General features: G+C 37.4%; 1 protein-coding gene across 1 annotated transcript in view; it reads right to left on the reverse strand.

Annotated features, from left to right (window-relative positions):
* LOC107567868 (desmoplakin-like) overlaps positions 1-16908 on the reverse strand; it is a 61189-nt gene that overhangs the window by 28171 nt on the left and 16110 nt on the right. The window contains exons 2-8 of the mRNA XM_016253642.1: positions 6322-6447; positions 6003-6062; positions 5484-5651; positions 3226-3330; positions 2916-3011; positions 1846-1971; positions 1532-1684 (exon numbers count right to left, since the gene is read on the reverse strand). Of these exons, the coding sequence (XP_016109128.1) occupies positions 1532-1684; positions 1846-1971; positions 2916-3011; positions 3226-3330; positions 5484-5651; positions 6003-6062; positions 6322-6447 (834 nt within the window). The remainder of the gene's footprint in view (positions 1-1531; positions 1685-1845; positions 1972-2915; positions 3012-3225; positions 3331-5483; positions 5652-6002; positions 6063-6321; positions 6448-16908) is intronic.

The raw sequence follows: 16908 nt of genomic DNA on the forward strand, positions 1-16908 counted from the left end.
CATCTTAAAAAAGGAATCGAGGGGCTTTATACAAGTCTTACGAAGAGATATGATCGCTTTACATGATAAACATATTTAATTTAGGCTTTTAAGCACACATACACGGAGCTCATCACATATGGAAAACACAGAAGCTCATTTACCATTGTGATGTGCTCTATGTGTGTCGATTATGGTTGCAAAAAGGGGGAAAAATTCCAGTAAATTTCAAAAACATTCCTGGATTTTTTGGAATATTCCAGGGATTTTTGGAAAGTTTCCGGACATGTTCCACCCCTTTGCAACCCTAGCGTCCATCACTGTTCAAATGAATAGATTTCATTTAGGCTTTTATTTACATAATAAAAAGCGACTGTCTATTCGCATGACTCGCATTAAATCATTTGTTTCATATTAACAACTCCTTTATGACCTTTTTGGATCTAATTCAATTTGGTTACCTGAACTTTCAATGGAGGAACAGAAACTCTCAGGTTTCAATAAAAATATCTTAATTTGCATTATGAAGATGAACCAACATCTTAAGGGTTTGGAACAACATGAGGGTGAGTTAATTTTTGGGTGAACTGTCCCTTTAACAAAGTCAGCGTTTGGGACTGACGATCATGTTTAATAACAGATGTGACTCTTCAACTCTCCTCCTATTTCTTAAGTCATTCCATTGACTAAAACAGCGTTTTATGTGTCCTCTGTTTGGTGCCTGATGAGAAATCACTTGCTGACAACGCCAAATGAAAATCATTTTACAGTGTATTAAATCTTAGTAATGAAAAGTATTTTAAATTATACGTCGCGTTTGATTACTAGTGCTGTCAAATGATTAATCGCGATTAATCGCATCCGAAATAAAAGTTTTTGTTTACATAATATATGTGTGTGTACTTTGTATATTTACTACGTATATATAAATACACACACATGCATGTATATATTTAAGAAACATATGTTGCGTTTATATATTAAATATATTTATATATGATATAAATTATATGAATATAAATATATACATGTAAATATTTTCAAAATATATGCTGTGTGTGTGAGTGTTTTTATATATACATAATAAATATACACAACGCACACACATATATTATGTAAACAAAAACTTTTATTTCGGATGCGATTAATCGTTTGACAGCACTATTTATTACTAAAGTTAAAATTTTTTTGATTTGCAACAAAGTGGCTGTTAGAGTAGACAGCTTTGCTGATTGTAATGCCATCATAAATCAACACTGCAATGGCACATTATTATAGAAATCTACTGATGAGCGGTCACATTTGTAATTTATTACTGTACAGTTTGTACTTAAAAGATTATGTAATTTAAAAGTGAAGCTAGTTGTGCACCGATGGAAGACTTTTCATTCATCTGTTATGAAAATAGACATTTCTCAGTTTCCAACCCTAGCTGAACGTTCAAACTAACATGCTTGGGAAATCACAACAAGTCCTTCACTGTATATATAGATCATTCAGATATGACAAAGAATATAAAGAGGACATCAGTGCGTATGTGAGAGTGACTGACCTGGTCCTGTTTGAAGTCACACAGGGCTTTGACGATGACCGGGCCGCTGCTCTTCTCCTCTGGGTTACGAGGCTTCAGACACACGATGCTCTTGGACTTGTTGACCAGCGTCTGAACCTGCCTCTTACTCTCCATGATCCTGTCTTTCTCTTTCTACACACACACCCACACAGGCACAATTATTTACAAGATGAATGGGAACATTTTGTGTGCACACAGTGATTTGCAAAGTGCAGTCACGTCATACGTACATAAGAAATGACATTATAGGACGTCATATGCTACATATTTGATTTTTTTTTATTTTGTCGCACCTCCAGGTTTTTGAGCATTTCTGTCAGATTCTCCAGAGGTGTGTTCTTGTCGCAGGTGAACTTCTTTCGGATGCTCTCGTGGTCTTTCTGCAGTCTGCTGTACGTCTCATTGGCCTCCTTGAAGAACTACAAAAGAATAATAAGACAATTAAAACTTCTGTCATCATTTACTCCCCTTCGTGTCCAAACCCATATGAATTTGTTTATTCCATAGAACACAAAAAGAGACATTTTGAAGAAAGGACTGGTTGCTCTTTTCCATGCAATTACAATAAAAGGGGACTGAGGCTTTCACGTTTCAGACACAAGCTCACCATATACTATAAGTATCATAAAATAATCCATACGCCTTGTGCACGATATATTCCAAGTCCAAACGATATTGCATGAATAATAAGGCATTATTTGCAGCCCCTTTAAAGACTAAATCAATCATTTGTCTTTTTAAAAGGCAAATAATCTTATCTTCATTGATGCTTTCTAAGAATTGTTCACTCTTGTTTTGAACAAAACTGAGCAATATCTAAATCCCTTAAATCCATTTGAACACTTTTAGCATAAAAATGACTTATTATAGCATAAAAATGCATTACTTGAAATAAAATAAAATATAAAAACATTTTAATTTCAGCAAGTTGCCAGCAACATTTCTCATTTTAATTTGGTTTAACTTGATGTACTAAAATAAACTAAAACTGAAACAAAATTAATATAATTTATATGAAATTAAATTAATATATGTATGAAACAAATGACAAAACCATAACAAAATTACAAAAACTTTAAATAAATTTTTTTTAAATTAAAAAATATTAATATAATCTAGTATCTCAATCATACTAAATAGTATCTCAATGATACTGAAACACCAAGCTTCAGACTTTTCACCTCCGACAATGATTATATTTTCAAAAACACTTTTTGAGAATCGCTTACTCTTCCTTAGAGCAATACAGTACATTTATATCATCATCACCACAAGAAATAGCATCAGATCCCTCAGCTAAGAGCAACTGCTTTCATTCTAAAGCACAGATTCCTTTATCTACACCAAACGACCAAACCCTTACTTGGCTGTAAGCAGCATTCTCCTTCAGGTGAACGTGGATGCACTTGGTGATCTGCAGTAACCAGCTCCACTGGGTTTGCAGTGTGTCCATATAAGCCTGAAAGAACCAGACAAAATTATAAACCATCGGTTGCTCCAAAGTAAGTAAGAAACATCAAAAGATCATGTTTGGATCCCTAATACGACAATGTAAATTATTATAAAAAGCTCATGATCTGAGGTATTACTCATATCCACAGCATTAATGAGACAGTTTTCACAGTCACTGATCTTATCATTGATGTAAGTTGAGCGTGAAGATGTTTCCTCACCTGTATCTTATCAGATGCTGGGTGTTGGGTCCTCAGGAGGTTGTCCACCTTTGCCTTCAGTTTATTCAGCTCTTTCTCTTTCTCTTCCAGATCACTCATCAGTTTCTGACAGGAAGGATGTATTTTATAACAGGAAATAATAGTCTAGCATAGTCAAGACTAGTTTTTGTTCATTGTTTTTTTTTATGTTTGCCCATGTGCACATTGATGTTGTATTTCATTAGTGCATGTATCTAATAGAGCAAAATTCAGAAGTTAACGAGTTGCCAAAGTTCACCTGATCACTTGAGACATCGTAACTTTGAGACATCATAAGACTACAGCTGAAGAAGCTATTCTTCTTCTCTTCTCTGTATTTTTTTGCAGGTCTTTTTTGTATTTCATCCCTATTCTAGCTTGTGCAACAACTGCATATTTTACTATAAAATTGGCATTGTGTTCTACAAATGAGGAGTTCATTTGCAAAAACCGATAACTCCATTTTAATTTTTTTTTCAGAAATCACGTTTTTTTTATTGCGCATTCCAAGTAATATCAATCAAACTGCAGTTGGGATGTTTTGATTAAAGGAGACATATTATGCCCCTTTTTACAATATGTAATATAAGTCTCAGGTGTCCCCAGAATGTTTCTGTGACGTTTCAGCTCAAAATACTCCTCAGATCATTTATTATATAATTTTGAAAATGCCTATTTTGAGTGGAAGCAGAAACACGCTGTTTTCGGGCCTGTGTCTTTAAATGCAAATGAGCTGCTGCTCCCCGCCCCCTTTTCCAGAATAGAGCTGCGACAGCTGTACCTGCTAAAAACATCTGTTTTGGTTCTGATTATCATGTTTATCGCGCTGAAATCATGCATTTTAAACCATATGAGTTTAAACTTCTGATATAGGGTTTTCTGAGCGCACACATCTGAAGCACACGCACAGAAAGCGGCTGTCACAGCATGTGAGCACTAAACTAAGTTCTCTTTCACACAAGTTTACGTTAAAAGCACACATGAGTTACAAAAACAGTGGGTTATGTCTGTGAAGGTAAACAGCTGGGAAATAAATCGCTTGTTTATTTTAGATCTGTGTGGCAGCAGCAATATACAGTAAATAAATCAATAAATCCACTGCTGTCTCGTCTCGTCTGAGGCTGGGACTCTAAACAGTGTTCAGTGCTCGTCTGTGCAGCCAAAGACAGAACAGTTAGCATGTTTTGCTCAAACTTTCGCCATGGCATTAGAACTTGTACAACTTTGTCGCTTGCAAAATCAAAATGACGGCGCCATGAGTGGAAACTTACAGATTAAGGGGCGGTGATATTATAATGAGTTCCCTTTGCCACGTCACAGAGGGAGCGAAATGAGACACGCTCGTTTTCTCAGACGCTTGCAGAAAAAGGCTTCCCAAAACTGGGTTAATCTTTTCACGTTTCCTTGGTTGGTAGATGCACCAGAGACCTGATTATAGCACTTACAACCTGGAAAAGTCAGATTTTCATGATATGTCACCTGAAATGCGTTTTCTCAGAGGCTTGCAGAAAAAAGGCTTACCTAAACAAAGTTACTGGGTTAATCTTTTCACGTTTCCTTGGTTGGTAGATGCACCAGAGACCTGATTATAGCACTTACAACCTGGAAAAGTCAGATTTTCATGATATGTCACCTTTAAGTAATAATAACTTAAACAAATAAAGGTAATTTACAAAATTAAAGTTAATTGAAAGTAAGTTGTTTTCCTATTAAAAGTTTGTTTTATAGCAAAAGCAGATGAACTCCACATTTTATGTTTTAGAGTTTAAAAAAACACTCGTTTAATCTTTGTAATCTCCTCAGATGACAATGTAGATGCCTGACAAACGTTGTTGTTGTTGTGATCATAAACTGTATGCATTGTAACGCGCTGCTTTTGCAAGCTTCCGTGAAAACGTTTCAGCTTTTATAAAGTGGCGTTTATCGGTTTATCGGCGTTTAACTTCAAATATTGACAAATTGCTTGTGACGGTCCTTTTTTTGTAAGTCATTTTGGATAAAAGTGTCTGCTAAATTAATACATGTATACAAATAAATAAATGTAAACTGGGTAACTCTTTACAGTAAGGTTTACACTAAAGATTCTCAGTTCATTAGAGCCAAATGACATTGTATCATTTAAAAACATGCATTGTAAAAGCTGTCCTGAATTGTGAAAATTGCTTTACAAATTCCATATGCATTTGTGATCATTTGCATTATTGTATATTATTTTCTGATGATCGTGCGTGAGTCCTTACCGAGTAGCTCTCTTGTTTTTGTGGGATGTATGTGTCGATGTTTTTATCTCCCCAGTCGAACACCAGCTCCTCTTCCTCTCTGTCGTTGACCCACATGATGGCTCTGGAGATCTCCTCGATGATGCTCTGCAAGTCTCGCAGCTGAGCCGTACGCGCATGCGACATTTTCTACACGGTGAGAAGAAGAAAAGATCAGACTGAGAGAATGCGAGCTTCTCTCAAACACTGGAGAGAACCGATTTGTTAAACATTTACAGTCTAAAATAGTCACTACATAATATTCCCATTTGTATTATTATATAGTTTTGATGACTCTACTATTATTCTAAAATGTGATAAATAGTAATAATAAAAAAGGTTTCGAGTAGCTGTGTCAAACCTTTGGACCATCGGGGGCAAACATCTATAAACAGAACTCATTTGACTGTATAATCAACTAAATTGAATCACTTGCTGTGTAAAAGTGTAGAAACATCTAAAAAATGATACAGTGAAATGAGAGATGCTTTATTAGCTGACCTGTAAAGTGTCCCATTCTTGGTCCAGAGAGTGGAGTCCAGCCTTTTCTCTGCTCTGCAGCTGAAGCAGAAAGATTCTGTCAGTACATGTTTATCATACTTACAATGCAATCTATTATAAAACAACACTTGAAGCGAGTATTTGAATTTCTTTGAATGTTACTCCACTTTAGTGACATTTAAATTCAAATTCCAAAATTGTTGAATTTAAAACGCATTCTCAGTTCTCTTCTGAATGATGCACAACCTTATGCAGTGTGAATCAACAGCACACCCAGTCATCTATTAGCATGCACACAACTCGCTTTCAAAGCACATACCAGCTCATCCCGTGCTCTGTCCACTTCCTGGCTTCTCTGGACTGAACTGTGGAACTTGTTGTGATTAAGGATCTGTTGGCTGATGGTCTCTGCGTCTTCACCGAAGGGTGCGGTCTCAATGAGTCTCTGCAACACACAAACACACTTAGACACGCGCCCAACTGATTTACAGTCTTCTGGAGTGTCGCCTCACTGTAATTATCATCTATTTTTGAAATGTTGTCACATTTTACACTTTTCATTTCATCATACGAACACATGGTCAAAACAGCAGATTACAGTATATTCTGGAAAGCAGGGTTAGTTAACTTGGCTACACTTTATTTCGATAGTTCACTTTAGACATTCTACTAACAATAAGTAACTTTGTAACTACATGTCAACTACATGTCAACTAATTCTCATTAATTTGCAACTACATGTCTACTAACTCTCAGAGTAGACTTAGGGTAGGTTTAGGTTTAGTAGAATAAGTTAACAAAGAAAGTGTTAGAAGATATTAAGCAGACAGTCTACTAATACTCTACTAACTGCTAGTTGACATGTAGTTGCAAAGTTACTTACTGTTAATAGAATGTCTAAAGTGGACTATCGAAATAAAGTGTTACCGTTAACTTAGCTTTCTGTTTCAAAAACTGAGTTAACTATCAGTGCATGTTAGAAACGTCTCAGGTTACTTATGTAACCATGGTTCCCTGAGTAGGGAACGAGACACTGCGTCCTCTAGGTTTCCCCATAGCGACCCCTAGAGGACGCAGTTCAAAGTTCCCATGAAAGGGAACGTCTCAGGTTACTTATGTAACCATGGTTCCCTGAGTAGGGAACGAGACACTGCGTCCTCTAGGTTTCCCCATAGCGACCCCTAGAGGACGCAGTTCAAAGTTCCCATGAAAGGGAACGTCTCAGGTTACTTATGTAACCATGGTTCCCTGAGTAGGGAACGAGACACTGCGTCCTCTAGGTTTCCCCATAGCGACCCCTAGAGGACGCAGTTCAAAGTTCCCATGAAAGGGAACGTCTCAGGTTACTTATGTAACCATGGTTCCCTGAGTAGGGAATGAGACACTGCGTCCTCTAGGGGTCACTATGGGGAAACCCAGAGGACGCAGTTCGAAGTTCCCATGAAAGGGAACCACAGAAACAGTGAACCAAACCTGTTTAGTGGGTGTGACAGCGCAATATAATTATAAAGCATTGTTATGACACAGCAATGTCAATTTAATTTCACCTCATAAATCTTAAACCCAACACTTCTCAACATCTCGCCCTTTTTTTTTTTTGCAACACGATAATTTCTATTTAATTAAATACAATACAAGTCATGTATTATCTGTCTGTTGTTCCAAAGACTCTTATTTTGATCTGTCCTAAATAGTATTCAATATTAGAATCAAAGTCCCAAATCGTATATGTTGAATTGAGCATCCTAAAAGTACTATATATTTTCGAAGTGCATATCCATGCATCTTTTAACAGCTAATATTCGCCACAATCCATTTGGCTTCAAATCAGAATTCGGTTCAGAACTACAAACACATATAAAAAGTGTTTAAAAACTACAAACATGGCAGGCGTGTGACGAGCGACGGTTAACTAGAGCAGTTTAGATAAAAGGCTTTGAGCCTTTTGAAGATGCAAGTATGTCTCTCAACTTACATGCACTCACTTTTTCTTCACAAAAAGAGCTCATACTTTTAGGGCATACTATAAGTGGGATGCAGCAACAGATAACGTTTGATTCTGTTGTTGTAATATTCACTTCCTGTGTTTCTTCCTGTTGTTCACTCGTTTCCCTAGTTAGAGAGTACCTTCACCTGCGTCTAGTATAGTTTAGCATTATCTTGTGTAAATAGAGCCTTCCTTTTCCTTAGTTCACTGTCGGTCATTGTCTTTCTTTGCATGTAAAGCATATTTCCCTTTCCATGGGTTTCCTCGTGCATTCTTGGCTTATACTCTTAATTATTTCAATAAAAGCTGCAGTTAGATCCATGTCTCTCTTTGCAACACTGTGACAATACATATAAGACACATCTGAGCATATGTAGCAAAAATGAGGAAAGGATAAACAAATAAACAAACAAGCAACTGCACAATAGTCCAGTAGGTTGCAATGTACATCACAATTAAACAAGAACTGGTAACAACCGATGTTTGCTTTGATCTATTTTTGGGAAACTATTACTTCTGTGATTCCATTTGGTGCAGAAACTATACACTTTAAAGCTGGTCATTTAATGACAATGTGATATTCTTCACTTGTGTCTGAAAGCATGTAGATTTTTAAACAAAAGTTAATAATCAGCGTGATTTATGGCATCATCAATCATAGCCTCTAGGTGGCAGTGCTTAATCATTGCCGTCAGCTGTCGCTTTCACGCTGATCTCAGATCAGTTTTGGTCTTCTTAGATAATGTCTGGGAATTCAGATCAGGGTCCACAGGAGGACCGTGTAGTTGTTTTGCTGACTGTAGAGTTATTTCAAGTATTCGTCCTGCCGGAGCTCAGCGCAGATAAGAACTCAAATCAGTCACACCCCAATCACTCTCACTGCTTTTGTCTTGGTTTCTTTTGCTCCAGCCACTCCCTGTTTGTCCCCTCCCTCCTTCCTGCTCGGGCGAAACAATGCATGCTCTTTCTAACCTGTGGTGAACTGTGTAGGGGTGTGTGTGTGTGTGTGTGTGTGTGTGTGTGTGTCAGGTAGAGTTCTCAATATTTTTATGCAGTATACAGTTACTAAGAAATAAAAAAAAACATATAAACAAACCAAGAGCCTGACTGGGCCTGACAACACAACACTGAGTTAATCACTGGAGTGAATTTGAGGAGGAACTGTCTGTTTGTCCAGCCAAAGGAAGTGGAGAAGTAAAGAAAGCTTTCAATTACAACGCCGTTGCAGAAAGTAAACATTCATGCTTAAATTCAGTCAATCGGTGCAATAAAGTCTTGCAGGATTGATGAAAATATATTTAAGATTTTTAAAGACTTTTTTCAAGGCTAAGTAAAGAAATTTTAAGGGAAATAAATATGTCAATATGTTTTCCTAATGTAAAAACACAATGAGTTGTATTAGCAACATTTCAAAGTCTGAAAATACAACATATCATCATCATTTTTTTATTAATTTTAGCATACATACATACATAAATATATAAGTTGAACATCTCTGCTCCCAAACACTAGAATATGATGCTCTTCCCCAGTATTTTAGTCTTGTTTTCCAGTGCAAATGTCTAAAGATATTTAAATCAAGAAGCAAAATGACATAAGATAAGTCTTGTTTTCTGGGGAATTTGAATTATGATTTAAACAAGAACAACTCTGTTGAAAAAACCAGCATATGCTGGTTAGGTATGTTTTGACGCTGGGATGCTGGTTTAAGATGGTCTTTTGCTGGTTTAAGCTGGTCCTTTGCTGGTTTATGCTGGCCCTTTGCTGGTTTATGCTGGCCCTTTGCTGGTTTAAGCTGGTCCTTTGCTGGTTTATACTGGCCCTTTGCTGGTTTAAGATGGTCCTTTGCTGGTTTAAGCTGGTCCTTTGCCAGCACATGACCAGCATAAACCAGCAAAAGGACCAGCATAAACCAGCAAAAGGACCAGCATAAACCAGCATCCCAGCGTCAAAACATACCTAACCAGCATATGCTGTTTTTTTCAACAGAGAAATATCTGCCAAGTATCTGCCAATCATACCCCACTGACAGATATTTGCTGTTGCTTGAAGCATAACTAACTTAATTTTCTTCAGTTTTTTAAGTCTTTAGTTTACTTTTGCATCTCAAGTATATGTATCTTGATTTAAGGATGTTTGGATTTTTGGAATTTTGAGGACGACATTCATTTTTTTGCAATGCATGGAACATATGATGCCACAACGAGTTTAAAGAGCCTACCAGTTTTAAGGCCTTAATTTGTGAAAGGACGAATTAAGACCTTTAAAGACCCGCAGAAACCCTGTCATGCAACTCATCTGCTTTAAAGGAAAAGTGCTCAAGCAGGCGGCTGCAGTGGGAGAGGCACAGAAACACCGGGTGTGTCTCCTGCTGTGGGTGTGGACGCCATACAACTCCACACTAGCACAAGTAACAACAAGTTCCTGTCTAATACAGGGAGTCTGATACACTCCTATCACTCCTATCTTTTTTCTTTTCTTTCTGGAAATGCGTCAGATCTCAGTGGGTCTGAATGTCAGATAAGCCTGAATCACTGAACCAGCCTGGACTTGAGGAGGAGGCTGAGGTGCGAGTAAATTCCAGTGAAGTGCTGTCATTATGTAAACCCTGCGCATGTCTTTCAGCAGGGTGAGAAATCACAATCTTCTCAAGCCCCTGCTATTTTCCAGACAGCTCAGGAGACAAACTGGGCAACAGATTTGCTTTGTTAGTTCACCAAAAGTTAGTTCACTCTACGCTTTGAGCCAAGACTGAACACAGAAAATAATTTCGCACTTACACTGGAAGTTTATCGGGCAAATATAAAACAGATGATGTCAGTAGACCATAACTTGCATTTACCAGGAATTTTCCTTCAGTGTAAATAAAGTCACAGTTCACCCAAATATAAAAAGTCATCATCATTTACTCACCCTCAAGTTCTTCCAAACATCCAAACATGAGTTTGGATGTTACCCACAAAACATCATTTTATTTTAATTTTTTTATCAGAAATATCTGGGTGTTCAACAACTGTTCCCATTAGTTGATCTGTATTAAAACTAAGAGATTTCAACTTTTTATTATCATTGTGAATAGTTGCAATAGAAATCACAGTTGCAATTTTTTAGACCAATTACATCGCTCCCTCATTTGTGATATCATTTCAAAATTGTGTGTACTTGATTATCAAAGAGACAATAATGTCGGTGAGTGACTAGCACGCTTGAGATGAATTATGAGACATGCACTGTATTGTGTAAAAAAAAAAAGTGATAATATTAGCTGTGAAATTAGCTTTCCCTTGTGGAAAAATGTTACTGAATGTGGACTAGTACTTTACTTCAGAACTGAAAAACACACCTATTGCAGCTTTATTTTAATATCACGAAGATACTACTATAGTTTTTATTAATATTTAGAATTTGTTTAGATTTTTATATTTTCACATTATACTGTTTTTTTTTTCATTTTGATTGAAGTTAAATTTGTAGTCATTTTGTTGTTTTTTACATTTTCATTAGTCAACACAATATAAATGCAGTCGATGCCTTCATTAAGGACGTGAATTGTTTTTGTCAAGAGAACATCATTATTTATATTCAAGAAAAGTCCTCCCCAGCCTGCTGTCACTAAAGGTACAGGTCTTTTGGAGTCGGAGACATACTGAACTGACACAAACTAGAGCTCATAATTGTGAACTAATTCAATCACTTCCTAATTATTAACATTTTTATTATTATTTTATGTTTTTGTTTGAAATAAACAGAGAACATCCATCCTTTGGTAAGAGTAGTAGTCACAATTTTAATATTTGGGGGATATCATATTCATAAATTAGTTTCCACAAAGAACCCAATTGCTCACTTTTAAGACGTTACTGTTGTGATTAGTAATTAATTGGTTATTCTTTATTAACTGGTCATAGTTTGCAAGTAGTTCTCAATGAGGATATATATTTGAGTAATTATCAAATATCTAATAAGGAACTACCTTTGTCCTAAATTTGCTACTACTTACTGCCTAGTTAATCTTGCTTCTCTATTAGTTAATAGTATTAAGTTAAGTGTTAATGTAGTACTAGCTATTGCTTCCTGCATAGTTACTTGTTAACAACGGACCATTATTCTAAAGTGTTACCAGTATTTTTTCACAACTGTTTTTGAACACTGAACATCAGCCAACAAGCTGCACATACTTTCAATCAAAACCTTAAGGATGTCCTGTGATTTTTCCTGCTATTATTATTGTTTAACTAAATTATATATTTTAAATATATATTTTTTGATTATTTGACAGTCTGTTTTAATTGATTGGCACAAAGAGAGGTAGGCTACAGTATGTCCAAGGTATCCCATATCATAACAGAATCAGTCAAATGGGAAACATCTCACATTTGTTAAAAATATAGTTATATGAAAATGACGTGACCATCTTTAATATGGTCAAATAAGGACTTTTTCACTACTTTTTTCAATTTTGTCTCTACTTTTAAGCCAGCAAGCATTCTCTACATTCTCTCAAAAGCTTCTATCTTTAATTATTATTATTATTGTTATTGGCTTGACAAGATCGAACAGTATGTGCAAGGTATCCCATATCATAACAATCAGTGAAATGAGAAACATGTACATCTCACATCAGTTAAAAGTAAAATTGCATCAATAAATGACATGGGATTGCAGGGAATCAGAAGAAGCATAAAGCACACCCTGGCTGACTCAAATACACAGACTCAATCTGCAGAGGACTTTCCCTGTGTGTGTGTGAGTGTGTGAGTGTGTGTGTGTGTGTGTGAGAGAGAGTGTGTGTGTGTGTGTGTGTGTGTGTGTGTGAGTGTGTGTGTGTGTGTGAGTGTGTGTGTGTGAGAGTGTGTGAGTGTGAGTGTGTGTGTGTGTGTGTGAGTGAGTGTGTGTGTGTGTGAGAGTGCGTGTGTGTGTGTGTGTGTGTGTGAGGGTGTGTGTGAGAGTGTGTGTGAGAGTGTGTGTGTGTGTGTTGCCCATGGGAGAGCGACACACCCACCTCACCCAGCCTCACACACCACACCCTTTACAGTACTCTGTGATTACTGGGAGGTTCTTGACAGGTTAACTTGGAATAAAGTGTAGTATGGTGGTAATACAAAAAGTTTGTAATTGTCCATTAGCCTGTTTGATAAGTGAAAAGTACTACGCATAATGTCATTTTGCATTAATTTACCATTTGGTGTGGGAGAGTTAGGAAGGTTAAATTTGATGAAAGACTCATTCAAATCTGAAAAAGACTCATTTTATTCCATATCTCAGCATTTCAAACTATAATTATTGAAACCAGAGTTCATTTCAACATAGTATGTACGCAATACTATGTGTCAACATGCACAATATGAATTTTTAGCATTCTACCCATGAAATCTTGCATCACAGCAAGGCTCCTACACAAACTTATCTAAACAAACCAGTTTAGTTTTATTTTACAAACCTCTGGTTACATTTAAAGACCAGCTGGAGATCTGAAATGAAAATCCATCTTTCAAACCCTTAACTCTCAACTTATTAAAGTTTACAGTTGAAATTTAGTTTCTATCAATCCAACCTCTCTCAAGATCTGGTCCTTATAATTTTACATATCACCTGTTAATCATCAGCAGAAAACGTCTCGGGTTACTTATGTAACCATGGTTCCCTGAGGGGAACGAGACACTGCGTCCTCTAGGGGTCGCTATGGGGAACGCCTCGTCGTGACCCGTGTCTGAAGCCTACATTGAAAAAACACCAACTTGTTTGGCCGGCGACAGCCATGACGTCACTACCGTCGCGACTAGTACAAAATAGGCGCCGGTAGCGCACATCATCACTTCTTCGTCTGAAGCTTGTGTCCGCAGCCTAGAGGACGCAGTTCGAAGTTCCACGAAAGGGAACTAAAAGCTGTCACTATGATTTTTTTTTTTAACTTAGTCATCAAATATGCAAGTCTTGCTCACACCTTATAAAGAAGTAATTTTGTAATAATGCGAGTTGTTTTCTTGTGAATGTATGTCATGCTTAAATTGAATTATTTTTAACATGAATATTTTTAATTATGAAATATATAAGAATATTATCGGTGTTGTATTTCTCTGATTTAGGTCCTACTTAGGGGACTATGTGGCATTGTGTACACACCTCCAGGCATTATGTGACATGGTGGTGTCCCCCAAGACTCAATACTGGGCCCATTATTATTTAACCTATACACAGTATATGTTTCAATTAGCTTGTGCAGTTAATCAACATAACATCTCTTTTCAATTCGGTTGTATGGGGTCCAAATGCTCTGTCAGATCCCAAAATCGCTAGATGCAAAGAGAGCATGAGTGTGTGTATGTCAGTGAACTTTCTGCAACCAAATAAAGATAAGATAGAGACCACAGTGAGATAAGATTTAGCTCTATTTAGTTTTTTTCGTATTTAGTTTTTACTGTTTATATTATTATTATAGGGAACTGAGATGTTTTCTGTAAACCACTTTGAAAAAGTGCTATAAAAATGCTCATCTTTCAAATTAGTTATGTGTATAATTGTTTTAAATTTTCAGATTGCATTTAAATTTTAAATAAAAAAAAGCTAGATCTTTTTTTTTTCTCACAGAGAATGCCATGGTGTGCATACTTATATGTTACTGATTGCTGTCTCTGACTGGGAACACAGTGCTTAATCTTGTTTAACAAGAGTAGCGCACACACCTACAGACACACCAGTCAAGCCCTTAATAATTTTCTGAATTCATTTCTTTCAGTACAGTTAATTGTTGCACTTCTGGAAAGAGCCTACGCATGAACAAACTTGTCCATGTTATAAATGTAACGACTGAAAGACTGCCACAGTTCACATACAGAACATACTTGAAAATCATGGCAAAACAAGAAAAGAACATCGCCCAAGCCTCACATACCACACTTTACCTGATCAGCATATCTTAACCTGGCTATACAGTCAAATACTAGAACTAAACAAAACACTAAAAAAACTCTCTCCACATATTTAGTAAAAAATCCTAAATAAATATAGGCCTTTTGTTATCTCAGCGGTTGTATTGTTGTGACTCTTTTGTTTATCTCTCTCTCTCAGGTCCTGCCCTAATTGAACATGTCAGTAACTTGGTTTGCGATGGTTGGCCATAAAGAAACTTGTTAAAAATGTTGTTGAAGTTGAGGAAAGTGGTTGTTGTTAAGAGTTTTGGTGATAATGGTGAAACAGTAAAATTCATCTAGTGCATTCAACAGTTTTGAGTGTTTACCCATTATTATAAATACTTAGGAACAAACAGCAGGCCTGCCGGACATCCCTCAGGTGCCTCAGTCAAGGCTTGTCAGATGCAACCCTAAATGCCCCAGCGATGACCCTCACCATGCAGGCCGAACTGCTGTGACCTTACCATTATTGGAGCTAGCTAGAAAGACAGGGTGGTGCACAGTGATGTAATTTATTATCTGAAGGGGATCTTTGGGAAAGAACTACCCAAATCCTGCCTCTGAGACAAACTGAAAGGCATAGTTGGAGGTAACCGGGATGGAGCCAGTGGGACTTGAGTTTCCACCGCCAGTAGAAGGTCAACGCTATCAGAGATATGCCACCCGATGTGCTGAATGTGTGCCTGGAGGGAATGAGAGAAAATCTAAATGTTATGTAAGTACACAAAGGCAAACTTGTTAATAATGTCTCTCAGCACTTCATAAACGAGTACCTGGAAAACCATGCAGGAAAGCTCCCTTTGTAGCGCACAGCCGGCAGAAATCCCTTTTCAAACAATGCTATGGAAACATTTCACTTCAGAAAGTTTCTGAACAATATGACTTTTGCCTTCAGATAAAACAACATTGTGCACTGATTTCAGAACCTTCACTTCCAAAGGCTTCTCCATCTACATGTTCTAGTTTGCCTACAAATTAGGCAAATTAGTCAAATTAGTCAAACCTAGGCATTGGATAAGTATTGAACTTTTGACAATGTGTTCACCTTGTGGTAGACTACAAGGACATTCTTGGTTCCAGGAGTTCTAAATTCCCTTGCACTTCATGTTCAAGGCTGTTGAAACAGAATGCAACTCCTTCCACACCACTACAAAATGGCCCAGCACAACCAGTGGAAGTGCACCACCACTGGACTCATCACTTGACCATGCTGAATGTAATTATCACTTAACCAAATCGTAACATGATCAAAGTTGTGGGAAAAAGCAAGCAGGGGCTGAGTTTACATCTCCTGACTCCTGATCACACCACCCCTACCACATACCCCCACCCCCGACTCCACCAATCGGTAACCACCATCCACACTCCCAGCCTTTGGACAACTGTAAAGTTCACATAAAGTTAACCCCGAAGAGCAAAACTGACTGTGGCGTCTACTCGCGTTGCCCTCGCATCGCCAGCATCGGGGCAACAAAAGTTGTACCAGAAAACACCGGACAGACTACAGCCGACGGCCAACTAGCATGTATGCTCTGCGCTTGCATGAGAGAACATAACTCTCCCATACCAGCAGGTGGCAGTAGTCTGTATTCGGGATTCAAAAAGGAAAACTCGAAGAGCTAGAACTGTGGAAATGCAACTTTTACCATTGTTTACACCAGCCACACTCATTACTGACAGATTCATGTAGTTTTTTTCAATCATGTCTGCTAAGTTGCGGCACTGGCATTGTCAGCCATTGGTCTTCTTCTTGTGGATATTGAAAAAAAGAAACACGAGTGACAGGAATGACAACAAGTGTCTGTGCGTTCCCTATTTACTCCGTCGTTGGTTTGCTTTTGTCAGTTCCTTATTTGTCTTGTGTGCTCATTCGCCAAGCTGAATAACCAATCTGAGTTTTCTTTCTCGCCGACAAGCTCCGCCACTGATTCGACATGTAGAATCAGCCGGAAAACTGCTGGCGGCATCCGACTAGAGCATATGGAGTGGAACACACTGGAAAAACTAA

This window comes from Sinocyclocheilus grahami, unplaced genomic scaffold, assembly GCF_001515645.1.
Source record: "Sinocyclocheilus grahami isolate Dianchi unplaced genomic scaffold, SAMN03320097.WGS_v1.1 scaffold1193.1, whole genome shotgun sequence".
Classification (NCBI taxonomy): domain Eukaryota; kingdom Metazoa; phylum Chordata; class Actinopteri; order Cypriniformes; family Cyprinidae; genus Sinocyclocheilus; species Sinocyclocheilus grahami.